The sequence below is a fragment of the Haemaphysalis longicornis genome, unplaced genomic scaffold, assembly GCF_048455015.1.
Source record: "Haemaphysalis longicornis isolate Haplotype H1 unplaced genomic scaffold, Haemaphysalis longicornis Haplotype H1 scaffold_7, whole genome shotgun sequence".
Classification (NCBI taxonomy): Eukaryota; Metazoa; Arthropoda; class Arachnida; order Ixodida; family Ixodidae; genus Haemaphysalis; species Haemaphysalis longicornis.
Window position 1 is genome coordinate 37,454,935 of NW_027526422.1, and position 16,229 is coordinate 37,471,163.

Below are 16,229 nucleotides of genomic sequence, written 5' to 3' on the forward strand. Positions count from 1 at the left end.
CTCCAAATATGGGGGAAAAGCGCATGGCATTTGAGCGTCTGCGGGGACGCGGAGGGCGTTCATGCACTGCGTAGGCCTCGGCTAGTGAATGCTACGATTCCAAGCCGCCCTGGGAGGCTTATCTTATGCATTTTACAGCCGACAACATGGCAGAAGCGCGGTACGATGATTACTGAGATATTGCGAATGGCCATCCAACAACGCCATCGGTTGTGTTTTACAGAACCGAAACCGAAACCGAAACTTGTTTGATTGCTAACCTTGGGTATCGTCCAAACACGGTGCCCCCTCCTCCCAACGTCACAGCCTTAGTTGGTGCGGCCGCCGCAAACCGCGCATGGTAGTTTTTCTTCTTTCGCGCTTTGTAAAATAATTACCGATTTGTCAACCAGACAAACGATGAAAAATGTGCTAATTTGAGCCAGTCTACGCAGTGAAAGCAAAAACGGGAGCTTGACAAATTCACTTCAGTGTCCCTTTAAGGGGCCACATGGGTCTTTGGGACCAAAAAATTGCACAAAAAAGCATTTTTTTAGGTATCCCTTTTCTCCTGATTTGCACAGTTTTTCTTCCAAAAATTCCGTACGTGGAACAGTACTAGGTACTAATAAAAGCTATAGAGACCCGATTTCAACAAGAAAATATTTATTTTTACATACTTCCCCACTTTTTCGTCAAGAGTGGTATCGCACGGATACAAAATTCTCGAGAGGTACATCCCAGCATGTAGTGCAGCTAGGAAGATCATTTCTTTTGCGCTGTGAAGCTGAATGTTTAAACAATGCGATGTGGGAAGCCGATTTTGCATTTTGTGTTCCAGTAGTTGTTCAATTAGCGTTATTTTGAACTGGTTAGCAGTAGTAGTTCAAACCTAGAAGTAAGAATTGATGTAAACGTGTATGTGATTGCAAAACAAAAAAAACTGCTTCTCATGTTTCATTCTCCGCAACTTCAGGTATCTATTCATGCCTTGCTGGTAATCTTTTGCTGAATAGTTTTTTCCTATTGTTCTCAAGAACAATCAAGGAAAATTTTTAATTAACTCGGAAACCAGTTACCTCACATCAACTGCACAGCAATGTCAGCACTTCCGATCCACTCTATACACCACTTCGGCGTAGTACTTGCCACCCACCTGGTCGGGTTTCTCCGAGATCCCCTGCCCCAGTGGCTCCACTTCCAGGGCCTCATCCAGGGTGCTCATCTCGAGGGTGGGCTGTCCCCCGGCCTCGGGAAACAGGAACACACTGGCCGACCGGCTGCTCAGCGAGCGGCTGGCAGCAGAGCTACCTAGCGAGCCGGCCGACCGGCAGCCAGATCCGTAGCCACTCTCGGGGCTGTCCCCGTGCTCCACTCCGCTGAAGCGCTCGGAATTGCTAAAAAGGACCACGTGGCTGGGGAGGCGGGGGACGGCTGAGCTGTTGTTGGCACGCCTCGAGACTGGAGGCACGCCGTCGTCGGCTCGCACTGGCGGCCGAGGTGGCTCTGGGGGTGGGGGCCCCCTCGGAGGCTCACGCAGAGTCAGTCGCTCGGGAGACTCGTCTGGGTGTGGAGAGAGGGCATCCAGAAGCAGACCCCAGGACAGGCTGGACGCAAAGGCTTCCAGGTCTGCTGTAAGCCCAAAGACAGAACGGCACTCAGCTGTGCTGAAAAAAAAAATTACTTTCCCATGATGCAACAGAGAACGAAGAACAACAATGGTAAGCTTGGCATGACGGAATGGCGACAAATTCAAGGACGGTGCAAAGAATGCAGAAAAAAAAAATTCAGGCAGACACTTAAGACTGCACGTGTGGGATGAAGAAAGCATTAGATTTTACTCCAACCTCTGCAATTCGTTAAGTCTGTGCGATTCATTATGTCCGCTATGATTTATGATGTAAGAACAGCACACGATAGACAAGGATGGAAGAAGAAAGGACAACGTCCTAGTGCACTGCAATTTTATCCCCCTTTGTACGCCTCCAGTGATGCAATTGTGCCCTTTCATTACCACCATCATGGTCCTTTTCCCTATGCATTCTTTTCATCTACTCTTCTGTTTTGGTCGTTGCTTCTCCCTCAGAGTATCGGCACGTTCTCACCGAGTGGGCTTGTCTCCTTCTTCTCATTTGTTCCAGTCTTCTTTGCCTTTCTTAGCCCTACATATTCACCAGTACTATTAGCATAAAACTTCTTTGCCACTTCTGTAGTTAGAGGGCTAAAATTACTGATGCAGGCCTCGCTGCCAGTCTCCAACACAAATTTTTAAGCCCACCTTTCGTAGAGGTCCACCTTTCGTTTGCTGATGCCAAGGCTTGGCTTTGATGCAAGGGACGTGTGTAGAATCATATTCTCTAGAACCCAAGTTGAAATCCCAGGGTTTCCCCATCCTAACGGTGTACAGTCAAATTAACTTGACAAAAAATTGCTCATAAACTTGCTAAAATTCTTCATTTTACAGCTAATTTTGTTGAAGCATGCCATACTTTTCCTGCCCTCATAAAGCCCGTTAAAGGGAAGGTGAAGCGGTTTTAGAATTAAAAGAAAAGTTGACTAGCAGCAAGTACACATTGAATAGTTCCCGTGTACGAAATATTTTCGCAATACATGCAATAGAAGCGGTGCAATGAGCAAACAAAAGTGGCCCGATGCCCCGCCCCCATCTCGCCGCGCGATGCCGGAACACCGAAGAGCGCGGGCGAAAACCGGCTCAAAAACGTCATACCTGGACTTCCGGCCGGATCGGCCTCCTCGGCCATGCTCTTTTCGCCGTGTTTCCTTGTGAATGATACTTGTTGTTGTGGTTGTTAGCACTCATTTGTACAATTTTCGTGTTCAAAAAGTATGCACGATACGCCAAACGAGGCGTATTCCTAAGCAAAATAATGCCACGCCGGGATGCTTGATAACATACGGAAGCGACAGCCGAGGTGGCTGTGCTTGATGATAGAGAATAGACTACACTACGTTAAATACTTTGTAAACCTCTCCAATGCGTTTTTTTTTTTTTTGATGCGATGGACATGAATGTTCACATTAGGTTCTAGATTTAGGAAGGATGGGGAATACTGCTGTACTTTGGCTGGGGATGTTTCGTCCCATTCCAGAAACCAAGTCACATTTGTTCAGGAAATACTTGTTTCGTTAAACGCGTCGGTTTTCTTTCCCTATGGGCTCAGGACAGTGTTCAAAAAAACAATTTTTTGGCGAAACTAAAACAAGGGGCCAATCCTGATATAAGTTCTCTCCCGGCTAAGAGGTAAACAGTATTCCTACAAAGTAAAAGAACCAAGACAACCAGATTACTTATTTTGCAAGTATACATGTCACGATAAGGTGATGTTTGTTTGGAATTAAAAAAAAAAAACACCGCTCCGAACCACCACCGTGCCATAATTTGTGTTGACTGCGGGGGCCTAATTTTTTGCCCAAGATTCTGTGTGGCTGCATATTATAACCTGGCAAGCACTTGTCACTGAACCTCAAGTGTGCTCCAGTGATAGTCGGTGATATATATAATGATGATACTAAAAAAATTAGGAGCGAAGAGTAAATATATGGCCTCTGTCCGACTAGCGCGGTAAATGCTTAAATCTAGAAATGCTGAAACTGGCCAACGATTCATTATCACAAACGTTTGGTGATTGTTACCTAAAGTAACGTAACTACAACGTAACTGCCTTGTCCGACTGGTCTGTTAATTATAACGAGGTGGCCGTAATATTGTAGCAGAATGCGCAACGCACAAGCGAAAATCAAGCCCTACTGCAGCCAATAATGCTGAGCAGGCACTAGTATGCTGCAGTGTTTTCAGAATAAATGCATGTGAAGCAGTAAGACGGCACTCATCGAAGTGCAGCTAGCAATCGCGGAAGCGCCGTAGTGCCGCTGCCGAAATGGCGCGCGCGTGTGGGTCTGTGTACGGGGATGAGTAACGGAGCTGGGCTGGGCGACAACAAATAAAGGAAATGCGGAAGCAGAGTCTGCTTGTTGGTTTATACGTGTACCGGCAAGATGTGTCTCGCATATATGTTTACAGCGCATGAACGCTATTTTTCCGCGCAGTGCACATACGTGCTTTTCGCTGGTAGATCGTTTATAAAACGCCCATTAATCTTCGGCATAAATGGTTTTGTGTATAATAAGAAACAGTTAAGGCAGTACCTAATATTAACATAAGGTATAAAATCCCCCTATGCTGGTTGCCTAATTCAAAAATATTTTGATGGAACCCACTAGTCGACGTCACAGTCACTGCTTTGGGGTTCTCTGTCGTGTAAAGCAAATTTAAGCTCCAAGATAATTGAACCAACAGCACGGGAAATTATAGAACAAACTTCCAGTCATGTGCGAAAATTAAACTGCAAGCTAAATTGCCGCAAAGGCAACCATGCGATCGTTCGCAATGCTTCCGACAACCCGCGCGGCCGAAGGGTGTCCTCCTTTGACGTCATGACGGGCGCAACCAATCAGGGGCGTCAAAAGACGAAAAGCGCGCGTCTTTCAAACGGGGCCGCGCTTTTTGCAAGATAAATGCCACTTGGACTCATGTACGATAAATTTCAATGTGATATTCGGAATCAGCGCGCAAGAAACTATATAACTGTTAATCTAACTCAAATTTTTTGGAAAGCGCTTCAGCTTCCCTTTAAGTCCAAAACAGCGCAGTCAGTCACCAGACTGTCACTGCTTCAACTTTTTGCCTTTTTTTGAAAACCTCTGTTGCCACACATACAGCACCTGCAATGGCAGAAGGGAAGGAGATAGAGAGAGAGTGTACCATATTTACTCGAATCTAGAGAGAGAGAGAGAGAGAAATCGACTTTATTGGATCAAAAATCCTACGGAGGCTGCAGGCGGACCCCGCAGGATCGCCCACAGCCCGACTATTCTAGGCCTGTCGTCAAGGCGCGGTGTCCCCCCGACCTCCACTCGGGCCGGTCGGACCGCAGGCGGTCCCGAGGGCTCGCATCCCTCGGTCCCGCGCGGCATCAGCCCGCCCTCGGGATTGCCAGGCGAGAGCCGCCTCGACCCGCTGGACTACCTGCAACTGCACTTCATAGTCTCTGATGCGCACCTTTTTTCGGGAAAAATAGGTCGCAAAATCACATGTGCGTTACAATTGAGTACGACTCGAAACTGCAGCGCCGTATCACCATCGACGTTTCAAGATGGCTGCTTTACTACTGAACGTGTAGCCAGAGCTTCGTAGTCGGCGCATGTTTGCCTTTGTTGTCTGCATAGTCTTTTTTTCGCGTGTCTCTGTTCTTTTTGCCATGGAATTTCCCACTGCGAAGACACAGCTGGTTCACCACGGTGCAGCGTTTAATTAAGAAGAAAGTAATTTTGTGCGCGGAAAGCGATGGAAATCGGGCCACATCACATGTGTTCAATGTTCCGGACACTTGCGTGTGGGACTGGTGCAAACAGAAAAAGAAAATTTTCGCAAGCAAGAGTGTGTGTGTGTTCATGGAGACTGCTTCCATTAAACTGCCAAGCATGAACAGAAACCTGGCAATGATGATGACTAAGCAATAAATGGCGATCAGGGCAAGAACAGAAATAATCAAGAAGTGTACCCGTTGGGGCCCACACTGTGTATGATAATGGTGACGTTGGGAAAGCGCACCTGCTAGTGCTCACACTTTTCCCCTTTCGCTGAAGGCCTGGTCACAGACAGTAACAGTTGGCGACAAGAGAAGTTTTTCAAGTGCCATATGCACACAATTTCTGTTCACAACATCAGCGGCTTGTTGAAATATCCACTGGTGATGCTAAGTTTGCTCAATGGCAAGGTAGCAGACGCATACTTGCATCCCTGCTGGCTTTGTGGCTGCTTGCTGGATTGTTACCTCTGCATCCTGACACCAGTTGAAGTACTCTCAAACAGCCACTTGCTCACTTTTTGACATCCTTGCTTGAAGGTTTGTTCAGTTAGGAGATTCACTTTCACATTTCTAGCACTCCACAACTATTGCAGTGAAATGTCACGTGCCACTTTTTTAGGGGCTCGGGCTGTTGGCTTCTCGCTTCTCGTGTCATCGTCGTAACCGTCGTCTCATGTAGTCACGGTACTAAAACATCGGGACACTCATTTATGCCTCGCGCTAGAACGTAACGCACACTAAAAAAAAACCAGGACACTCGTTTGCGCCTCGCGCTAGAACACTTCGTGCTTCAAAGACAAGAGACTTTTACAACGAAGCTGTGTACCTCTACCTCCAACGGTTTCATCTCCGTTGGCAAAAACGCCAAGGTGCCACGAATACACTTATACACTGCATGCTTCGCCCCTCCCCAGGTTTCAAGTTAGTGGAGATGGTCCCGGATTTTTTTTAATGTCAGTGACACTTTCCTCAACACAAGGAACTGCAAACTTACACACAGTCAATCGGCCAGAGGAAAGTCCATTCCACCGCTAGACAAAACAAACAATGTCACAATAGCTGCCCTGAGTAGTCATTCGGAGTGTGGGCAAACGAGTGAGCGGTGAACTTCTCCTCCCCTGGACTCACCCAGTCCCTGGAGGGGCGCCGTGGTGGTGGCAACATGGTGTGGGGGTGACGAGACAGTTTGGGTGGCCCGGGAAGCCCTGGTGATGGGGGACGTCTCGACGCCGATGGTGACCGGATGGCGGGAGCAGACCCCTGACGAAGAGGAGGAGGATCCCGAATCTCGCTGCTGCCGCCGCTGACGTCGCCCCTGCTCCTTTTCCGTCTTTTTCAGCTTCTCCTTCAGGTAGGCCACCTCGTGCTGCAGTGTGGAGGAAACACAACGGGTGAGAAACAGCCACGCAAGTCGGGTGCAGAGCCGTTCGTTAAGATCTTCCACTAGAAGTTCATCCCTCCCTATCTAAACTCCATATCAGACATACCGGCTATGCTGAACGATTGAATCGAATTGAATAAACTTCATTATGTTTGTTCGTTTCTCGTGGCGGGCTTGTTTGGCGCTGTTTCTGGTGGTGGGGCCCTTAGTTCAGGGTGCTGCTGGCTTGTTGATCGATTGATTATGGGGTTTCACGCGCCGATACAAAGCAGGCGATGAGGCGTGCAATAGTGGAGGGCTCCGGATTAATTTTGATGACCTGGGGATATTTAACATGTGCCAAAATCACAAACACATGGGTGTTTTTGCTTTTCGCCTCCATCAGAAATGTGGCCGCCACAGCCGGGAATCGAACCCGCGTCCTTGTGCTCAGCAGCATGTCTTAGCCACTGAGCCACCGCAGCGGGTTGCTGCTGTCTTGTATTGCCTGCTTGACATAACGTATCAGAGCACATTGTTCCTACTAATCCTTGCTGGTCAGCACCTACTCCCACCATGCTGCACTGGGATGTTGTAGTATCTGTAACGTTAGCGGTGATTTGGTTCATTCGCACATGACATGATCTGGTGTAGGCGTGTTTCCACACCATAAACATACAGTCTACGCCTATTACAACGGACCCTCTTAATCCAGAAAACAATGTCCGCTGTAGCCAAAGTGCGCAGTACCAAACCAGCGGGAAGGGGAAAGGGGGCATATATGAGTGCAAAGTGGGTAGTTTGACCGGCACTTGGAAAAGGCCTAGCATATGCAGTCAAGTGTGTAGAGACACATGATAAGCTCAGAAAATAAAGCAAGAATATAGCTAGGAGCAATTATTAACCAGCTTTGGCCATTATTAACCAATTATTGGCCATCAGAATTAGCTAAGGTTTTTTAAATCCCTTCGTGACGAGGCAGGTTTACCCGAAATTGTTTGCCAAGCAAATCGGATCACTGCCTGACGTTACCCCAAGGCGGCTTCCACATTTTTCAAGAGTTTAGTCTGGTCATTGAAACAGCTGATACGAAATCATCTGATGGAAAGCTGTGAAGTCGAAAGTTTGCCCAGACTGTGCACGGCCACTGGCAGATTGCATTCAATAGATAGGAACCAACCCCACTACTTCAGGCATTTCTTAACGTTTTCACCAAACGGAATGGGAAAAAGACCGAACTTTACTGAACCCGAGTTCTTTATTACATACAAAAACTGTGACGAGGGAAGACTCGAATCCGGGTACACCACTTCACATATTCAATAACGCTGTTGTTTAATCTCACCAAAGTCGCGTTTATCGGCAGTGGCCTTGTTCTTGACGGCCAAGCAGATCGTCTGCTTAGATAGGCCTGTACTTCTGGCAATGTCGGCCTGTTTTACGCAATGTTCGACAGCATTAATTAATATATAATAATTATGCTTAGTTTATCCGACAGTGAAATCATGAAATCAGCTACCCTGCCGCTCACGTCGCTAGTCGCACACACACACACAAAAAAAAGCCACTGGCACTGGTTTGGCTGCGCCAACCATAGAGTTTCATACTAATATACACTAGAGGGAAACCTGGCGCCACTTTCTAGGGGAGCCGCGCTTCAGCGAGCGTGCCGTCATGTACCGGGCAGGCACGTTCCACTTGTCCTTGGCATGGCTCCTGAACAGGCTGAAAATTTGCCTCTGGCTGCAAAAAAGCGACAATATTACCCTAAAAGATTATTGAAATTTGTTTCGTTATTACAAAATTGAACTTCCAGAAAGATTTACCTGTCAGTAATTATTTAGACGCCTTATGCACGATGCAGAAGAAAAAAATGTTACCTTCCTGGCTTCGAGACAAAAGAGAAGCCGTACGGCTAGCTAAGCCAAGTAGGCGAGGAACGTCGCTACCTGCAAAGGCGCCACCCACGGCGGCCCGCGATCGCTGCGCCAGATTTCCCTATAGTATATATTAGTATGAAACTCTATGGCGCCAACGACCCGGCTGCTAACAATGTTGCCAGACATAACAGTTTTCTTGCCAAACTAAACAAAGAAAAGGCATATTGGGTGCCGGCCCCGCAGTAGTCCGCTTTAAACATTCAGTCGAAATAATTTTCGCCTAAAATTTAGTCTGTTGTAGCCAATAGTCTGCTCTAGCCGGGTCCGTAATGAGCGGAGTGGACTCCATTTAAACAGCATGGGAACAAACAAAACCAACAGAAATGGTCTGTTGTAACCAGAAGTCCGCTGTTGCCGGATACCACTGTATTGAGTGCAAACTGTATGTGCTTATACCTGGTTGGGTACATTTTACTGGGGAAATACAAATTGGAGTATACATTCCATAAAGCCCTGAAGGTTGACGAGGGGTTATTCTGCTGCGTAAGTTTCTTGTGAGTCCCATCTATGCCGCTAGCATACACAATCTCAAGAGGGCACTTATTTTAGAATATGATGTGTGACTGCTTCCGAGAAATTTCAACGAGGCCTGCCTTGTTACCCGGAGAATGACCAACACCGCACACACATAAAGGAGCGAAATCACCAGTGGGATCAAGGTTGTGCTCAAGAAAGACCGACGTAGAGAAAGAGTGAGGGGCGGATGTACAATCCGCCTCCTCACTAAGAAGAGCTGAGATGTGGGCGAGTCTGTAAACTGCAAACATAGTTTCTGCACTGCAACAAAAACATGGTTTATGTTTCGATGCAGACATGGTTTATGTACCGCTTGTCCTGTCCCATTCTTCAGTAATGTGTTTGTCGTCACACTACATAAACCACGTCTCCCCTTCCACAAGCCTCCCACAAATGGTGATCTCACGATTCACGCCTTGTGGCTCAGTCAGCCGCACACTCCATGGCGGATTGGAATCCCACAGTTTCATCTCGCCACTTCAGAGGATGGCCAGAGGCCCTGAAGGACTGTAATGGCCAGCACCAGCCGCTGTTTTCCCTCTAGTCTTCTACCATAACCCATGCTCCCTTCCTCATTCTTTATGTTGTCACCCCCACAAGACGAGCCCAGCACAGGGCTCAGTGGCCATCGTGCAGGCCCCGAGTTGCACGGCCTCCTGTACAACATCTGGTTCACTGAGCTAAAGGGTCAGTTTCCCCTTGACAATGTGTCAAACCAGTGCAGCGCTACCCCCTCGCAAAGATGAGGCCCCGATGAACTATTTCCCGATCTCCGCTTTCGTACACACGGCGTGATGATGACGCAACTCGTTCACGGTCACTACCCCGGAGTAAGATAAAGAGGAGCGCCGACTGTGGCCCAGAAAAAATCATTTGCGAGGGACGATAATGTCTCCGTGCCACCGAGCGCCCAGCTTTCGCTTTGCTCTCCCTCTTTCGTGCCCCTCTCATTCTTGTGCCTTTGTACGTTGCTCTCCCCTTGCTCGCTTTCTGCAGCCGCTTGTTTCCCTTCGCCGCGACACCTGTCTTCTAACGTGTCAAACTGTGCGTGCATCTGAGACGCGCGAGGAATCTAAATCACGGTGCGCGGCCGCAATGAGCGGCAGGGTAATCACACACCGCCACATATGTGACAACTGCTTATTTTCTAACAGGGAACGCTAGTCTGGAATAATCAAGGCGGACTGAAGAATATCGATATAACCCAGGATATCTAAGATGAAATTGTACGATGACAATTTCAGAATAACCACACAAGAAATGAGCCAGAGTAATGTCGCACACTGCAACACGCAGATAACATTCGAAATTCTTTGCTCGCGTAATGACACTGACAGCACCTTTCCATATTCATGGCTATCCTGATTCGGCGTACGGTAAAGCGGTAAAGTGCAAAAATCGCTCTTTCTTGGTTGCCCGCTACCCAGCCGCGCGCTTAACTATTTATGCTTCTTCTGCACACACGCAGCGTTTACGTCCGCAGTCGACATGGGCATGCGGCAATGATGCATACAGTTCTACACAAGAGATTTACGGCTGCCGCCTGGCCATGAATATGGAAAGGTGCTGTCAGCGTCATTACGCGAGCAAAGAATTTCGAAAGTTATCTGTGCTTCAACCCGCGTCATAACTTACGGCGCGATGTTCACTGTGTCATGTAATCTTGTCGATGCCGCCAGCGCATACCGCCAAATGCATTGCTGAGCAACGTGCTCTGATGATCTGGTTTGTGAAAATAAATTTGTTCTAGAATAAAGAGCGAAGCCGGATAATGACCTATACTGCGTCATAAGAAGTGCTTGCGTGTTTCTAAAATTATATTTAATTTAAAATAATTTAAATTAATAAAATTAAAGTTGTACCATGTGCTGAATCTGCACCTGTCTTATTATCTTATCTTATAATGGCGCCATCGATGGAAGTGTGCCCCCTGCATGTCGTACTTGTCATAATTAACAGCTGCACAACCAGTTGTGGGGTCGCAAGTACTCAGAAATTAGAGAGGGAGGGGGAGAAGGCAAGTGGTGTGTCGAAAAAGTGTGGAACATATTGGTACTAAGCAAAGTTGTGATACAGAAACATTTCTCGAAGCGTCCCCCACGTGCCCCTGGCGTGGTTGTTTTGGCACTACTCACAACTATCCTGAATTAATGAAAGAAGCAGCTGTTCATGCAATTCAAATCGTTAAGTTGATTTGAAACTCAGTGTTGTCTTCAAAAGCACCTAGCCCCAATCATAATTTTTCAAGGAACACTCCGCGTTTTACGTGCGCTCTGCACCAAGGAGCAAGCTGCTTTTGACTGTGTGAATGTAGTTCTCTAAAGCGCCGTGCGCTATACAGTAGTGTAGTATGCAGTACTAGCAGTACGCATAATGCAATGCGTGCTGTCGTATGCAGTCCCAAAGGAGAAGAAAAAATGCTCGGGGCTACACCCCCGCGTGATACGAGCAGAGATACTGAAAAAATTCGGCATGTGAGCTCACTGTTTAGCATTCATTCCAATTTTTAGCCAGCAAGTTTCGTTTACAAGTGGCGAGAAGGTGGAGGGCACTTTTAGATTCGCTATTCGTTAGAACTAGTTGGCTTCTGTAATACATGTAGCACACAACAGAATTCCCATTCACATATTTACGGAACGCAGTGTTATTCGTGGCCCGAAGTGCGAAAAAGGAAGCGTTTCTCTGGCGGCCAGATGTCTGAAAATGGTCGCTAGATTTCGTATTCCCGTTCTGCAAATAAATCCTAAACGTATCTTCGCCGTACGACAGCTTAATTCCGTCGGGTACCGGTTACCCAGGAGGTGCAGTCGAACCAGTTAATCAGGCCCGCAAGGGACGTGAAGCTGCGCTAAACGAACCGCCTCCGAAGCAGACGACAAATTCAGCCAGATGCGCCTCGCCGTCGCGCCCCGTGAACTGAGCAGCTCCGGAGCACGTGGATCGCTGCGCCGTTCGTAGCGCCATCTACATTGTGCTCCACGAGTGAGGGACATTAAAGGGGCCCTGAAAGGCATTTTGAGCACACTAAATGAACTAGCGCAATCGCTAGATTGGGTCGCCAACGTCACCTGTGCCAAGTATTACTCTTTTACGCGCAGCGGAAAGCTCACACGTTTGTTGCAAAGTTTGTCGCTTTTTTCTCACCCTTTCCTTCGTGTTTTTGGACGCCGCCATCTTCACATGTCTACATCATCGATTCCCAGATGTTCGTCATGAGCTAGACATCCTGCTATTGGGCGGCTTTTTCACGCACTTCCGGCAAAGAGATGAGTCGTCTGCTCAGCGTCGGCTCGCCGGCTGATCTGCCAGCGGAGTGCCGGAGTGCTTTGACATTTTACGACAAACGAAACAAGTGTAAACAAACGCTTAACCGTTTGTATTGAATGCAACACGGCCATAACACGACGTGGATTTTATCTTACGTGAGTACGTACCATAAAGAAAGTCCCGTGGCACTTCTTTGGTGCAATCGCAGAGAACGCCCTGAGCCGAATGCCCGGGTTTGACGCGTACATTTTATTCAACTTCAAAACAATCCAGAGATGCGTTTCGAACGAACGCAACGTCACAACATGCGTTGCAAGTCTGAACCGCGATTGACAGACGATGAGTTGCCTCCTCCTGCCCGTCATAAATTCGGCACTCACCTCACACCCGGTTTGCGGGGACGAGCAGCAAGTCACAACTCTGGCGCGCAAGCGAGAAGGCTTTTAGCCAGGCACACTGCACATACCCCATGCGAGGTTGAGTGGTACGTCGTTCGAGAAAGATAATCCAGACCATGGGAAGCACTATCCACCCGCAGAAGTACAATGTCGCATTTCATCGCGAAACGAACGCGTCCACAACACACAGGAGGCGATGCACACACACACACACACAGCTTCGGTCGCTGCATTGGCTTAGCTGCAAGCTTCGTTCGGACAATCAGCGATGCTACGACGATACAGAGCTGCGTGAGGACGACGTGCTAACCACTTCACGTATTTAAAAACACAGAGGCAAAGAACTAGGTTCATCGGAAGCAAAAAATCTTTCTTCCATTATAGTGCCTGAAATATACTGGCTAGTGTGCCGAGGGCGGGCTCCAGGCGGGCGCCGGGAGCGATGTACGCGGCCGTCTGCCGCTTGGGGCGCTGCCGTGCGGGAGTGTGCGCGTTCATCCGGCCCGAGCAGATCGCGCGGTTACCTCCGAGCTGCGTAGCAGACGGCAGCGGCAGAACTTTCCATTCTCGCTTGCGACGAAAGCGAGCGAAAGCGACGGGAATTCTGTCGCGCAACCAAAATTTGTCCCGACCATTCGACAAAAACGATCGTCGCGCGACAAAGCGACGGAATTCCTGCCGCTCTCACTCGCTTTCGTCGCAAGTGCGAACGGGCCTTTATGCGCAATCTCCGCCCCACATAAAACACGCTCTTGCTTGTCGCCTGAGCATATATACGGTTGATATCTGACTACGTTACACTGTGCTTGCCAGTGTATTTAAACGATGTCACTAGGTTTGAAACGTACGCGCTCGGCGTGCAGCTTTGTAAACGCAAGCGGTTTCACATACGCACGCTATTTTGCTGCTAATAGAGTTTTAGTACAGCGTTTGTGGCCTTTGCATACGCTAAACGCTAAATTTTTGCGTCCCGCTACGTGACACCGCGATGGGAGTTTTAGTAGAGCGTCTCATCAGTTTTGCGTAGCGACACACTACTGCATACGGCGCCATCTGTCAAATGTTTTCCGAAATGTCTCGCCGGCTGATCTGCTAGCGGAGTGCCGGAGTGTTTGGACATTTTACGTCTATCCAAACAAGTGCAAACAAACGCTTTCCCGTCAGTGTTGAATGCAACACATGGGTGCAGCTTGTCAGAACACGGGTTCTCGCTGATCGAGTGCAGCGTTGGTTTGCTCTTCGCCTTCACGTTCATCGCCGCTGATAAAGCGATCCGATCCGGCGCGTTTTGTGCACGGGTTCTGTGTCGGTTGAAAATGTCTTTTTTCACATGCCGCCGGTAGTAGGAATTACAACCACCGCAAAATAACACCCAGCACCAGCGGGGCCACATCTGAGACCGCGCTTTTTGGATAAACAGTGCGCGGTGCACCAAAGGGAACGAGCGCACGATTCTCCCCACGCGGCTGCGAGTTCGCCGCCGATACCAACTGCAGCTACGTACACCGCGAAAGGGCAAGGCCAGGCCGCACACATGCGGCCAGGTCATTCGTTCGCTTTTCCAACCTGTGTCCATGGTGTCTACAGAGATGAAAAAGCCGAAAGAGCTGGCCCGTAGCAGACGGCAGTCTGTGGGAGCGCAATAGCGGAAGTACGTCACCGCTGAGGAGCGGAGCATCATGGGAGGGGAGGCCAACAGCGAAGAAACAGTTGAAAGGAGGAGGAAATACGGCGCGACGATAATTCGCGGTTTTTGATTTACGATTTCTCAGCTAATACTCATCGCTTTAACAAAATTCTTGCAGGAGGAGATTGCTAATACATTGCTTTGTTTGGTTACATGTACATCCATGCATCGGCGGAAGGCATTTCAGGACCCCTTTAAGGGCCCATCGGAGACAGCGAAGTCGGCACACCTGTTTATCTTGCTCCGTGGTCACTACCATACAAGTACGGTAGTGGCGGCATATTCATTAATTAAGCAGTCGCTGTCATACCAAGCGCAGCTACATGTTGAAAAATTTGCAGCTCACTGTGAAAATACAGCATTTGTGGGAACGTACTGCTGTCTACTTGGCAGAACCTCCACTCCTTAAGGTATTTCCTGTCACTTTGCTAGTTTTAACAAGTCGCAGCCCACGTGAAACACCAGTCAGAGCTCTGACAAGCTTGCTTTGCACGAGTGAAGCGACTTTCCAAGAGTGAAGTCTTGTATCTAGCGACTGGAATGATAATTACTTGGCTGTAATGCTCCAATTAATGCGCACTAATGTTCTGATTCTTCTGATTTGAGACAAAAATATAATAATGCATGCTATAATAAAAGCATGGACAATAAATCCCTGGGCTCATAGGCAAGTCATTACTCCTCGCTAGATAGCAGCACATATAGAAAACAGAACAAGTGTATCGTAATTTTTACTGTAATTTTTTTCCTAATCACAATCTTTATCATAATATTATAACAGTTTACTGCAACGGACAGTGCACCTCCTCAAAGGTACGTAGGGGGAAAAAAACAAACCACGTTCAAACAAATCTTTATGGAAAAAGTACAACTATGGCAGAGTTAATTTTGTGGACAGGGATATGCAATGCTTCAAATAGCTACATTTAACTAGACTTCAGACAAATAAAAAATAAACGTTCGTGATATTACAACACCATCAAGTCATGAGAAACAACCCAGAGAAGGCCAGAGACAGCCTTAATGGTCCCTTTTACACCTTAGCTGTTAAAAGTTTAACTTTGTGCTACACCAAACTGGACTCTGGATGAATTACAAAACTATTAAGAGAAACTGAGAGATAAAGAAATCAAGAGAAGAAAAACGAAGATGAAGCAAAAGATTATTTGATTCCTTGCATGACTGAACCAAAGAGAAACTGAGAGATAAAGAAATCAAGAGAAGAAAAACGAAGAGGAAGGAAAAGATTATTTGATTCCTCGCATGACTGAACCAAAGAGAAACTGAGAGATAAAGAAATCAAGAGAAGAAAAACAAAGAGGAAGCAAAAGATTATTTGATGCATTGCATGACTGAACCCGACTAGACTACAGAGAGATTAAAGGTAAATGTTGACGGTCACAGAACACAAGAAAAAAATACCCTAGCCCATTCTATTAAACAAGTAATGCACAGTTTCTTTCTATCCAGTGATGATCCGTGCGAGGAATTTTCCCTTTTTCAGGGAATTTTCGGCTGTAATTATCGCCAAAAGGGAATCTTAAATGGAATCAGTGAATTTTAAGAGTTGCAGAGTAAAAAGGAAACGTACTGCCAGTAAACCAGACCTCGCATCGTTTATTGCTTTGTTTTCTTTTAAGAAGTTTTCTTAACGCTTCGTCGGATTCATGTTCACATATCTTCAGTCATGTT

General features: G+C 47.5%; 1 protein-coding gene across 3 annotated transcripts in view; it reads right to left on the bottom strand.

The window, feature by feature from the left end:
• LOC144145251 (uncharacterized) overlaps positions 1–16,229 on the bottom strand; it is a 61,606-nt gene that overhangs the window by 20,993 nt on the left and 24,384 nt on the right. For 2 of the 3 annotated variants that reach the window (XM_077676788.1, XM_077676791.1), the window contains 2 exons: positions 6,498–6,735; positions 1,136–1,611 (listed from right to left, as the gene is read on the bottom strand). In XM_077676788.1, coding sequence (XP_077532914.1) covers positions 1,136–1,611; positions 6,498–6,735 — 714 coding nt within the window. The remainder of the gene's footprint in view (positions 1–1,135; positions 1,612–6,497; positions 6,736–16,229) is intronic. The other variant, XM_077676790.1, reaches the window with a different exon arrangement.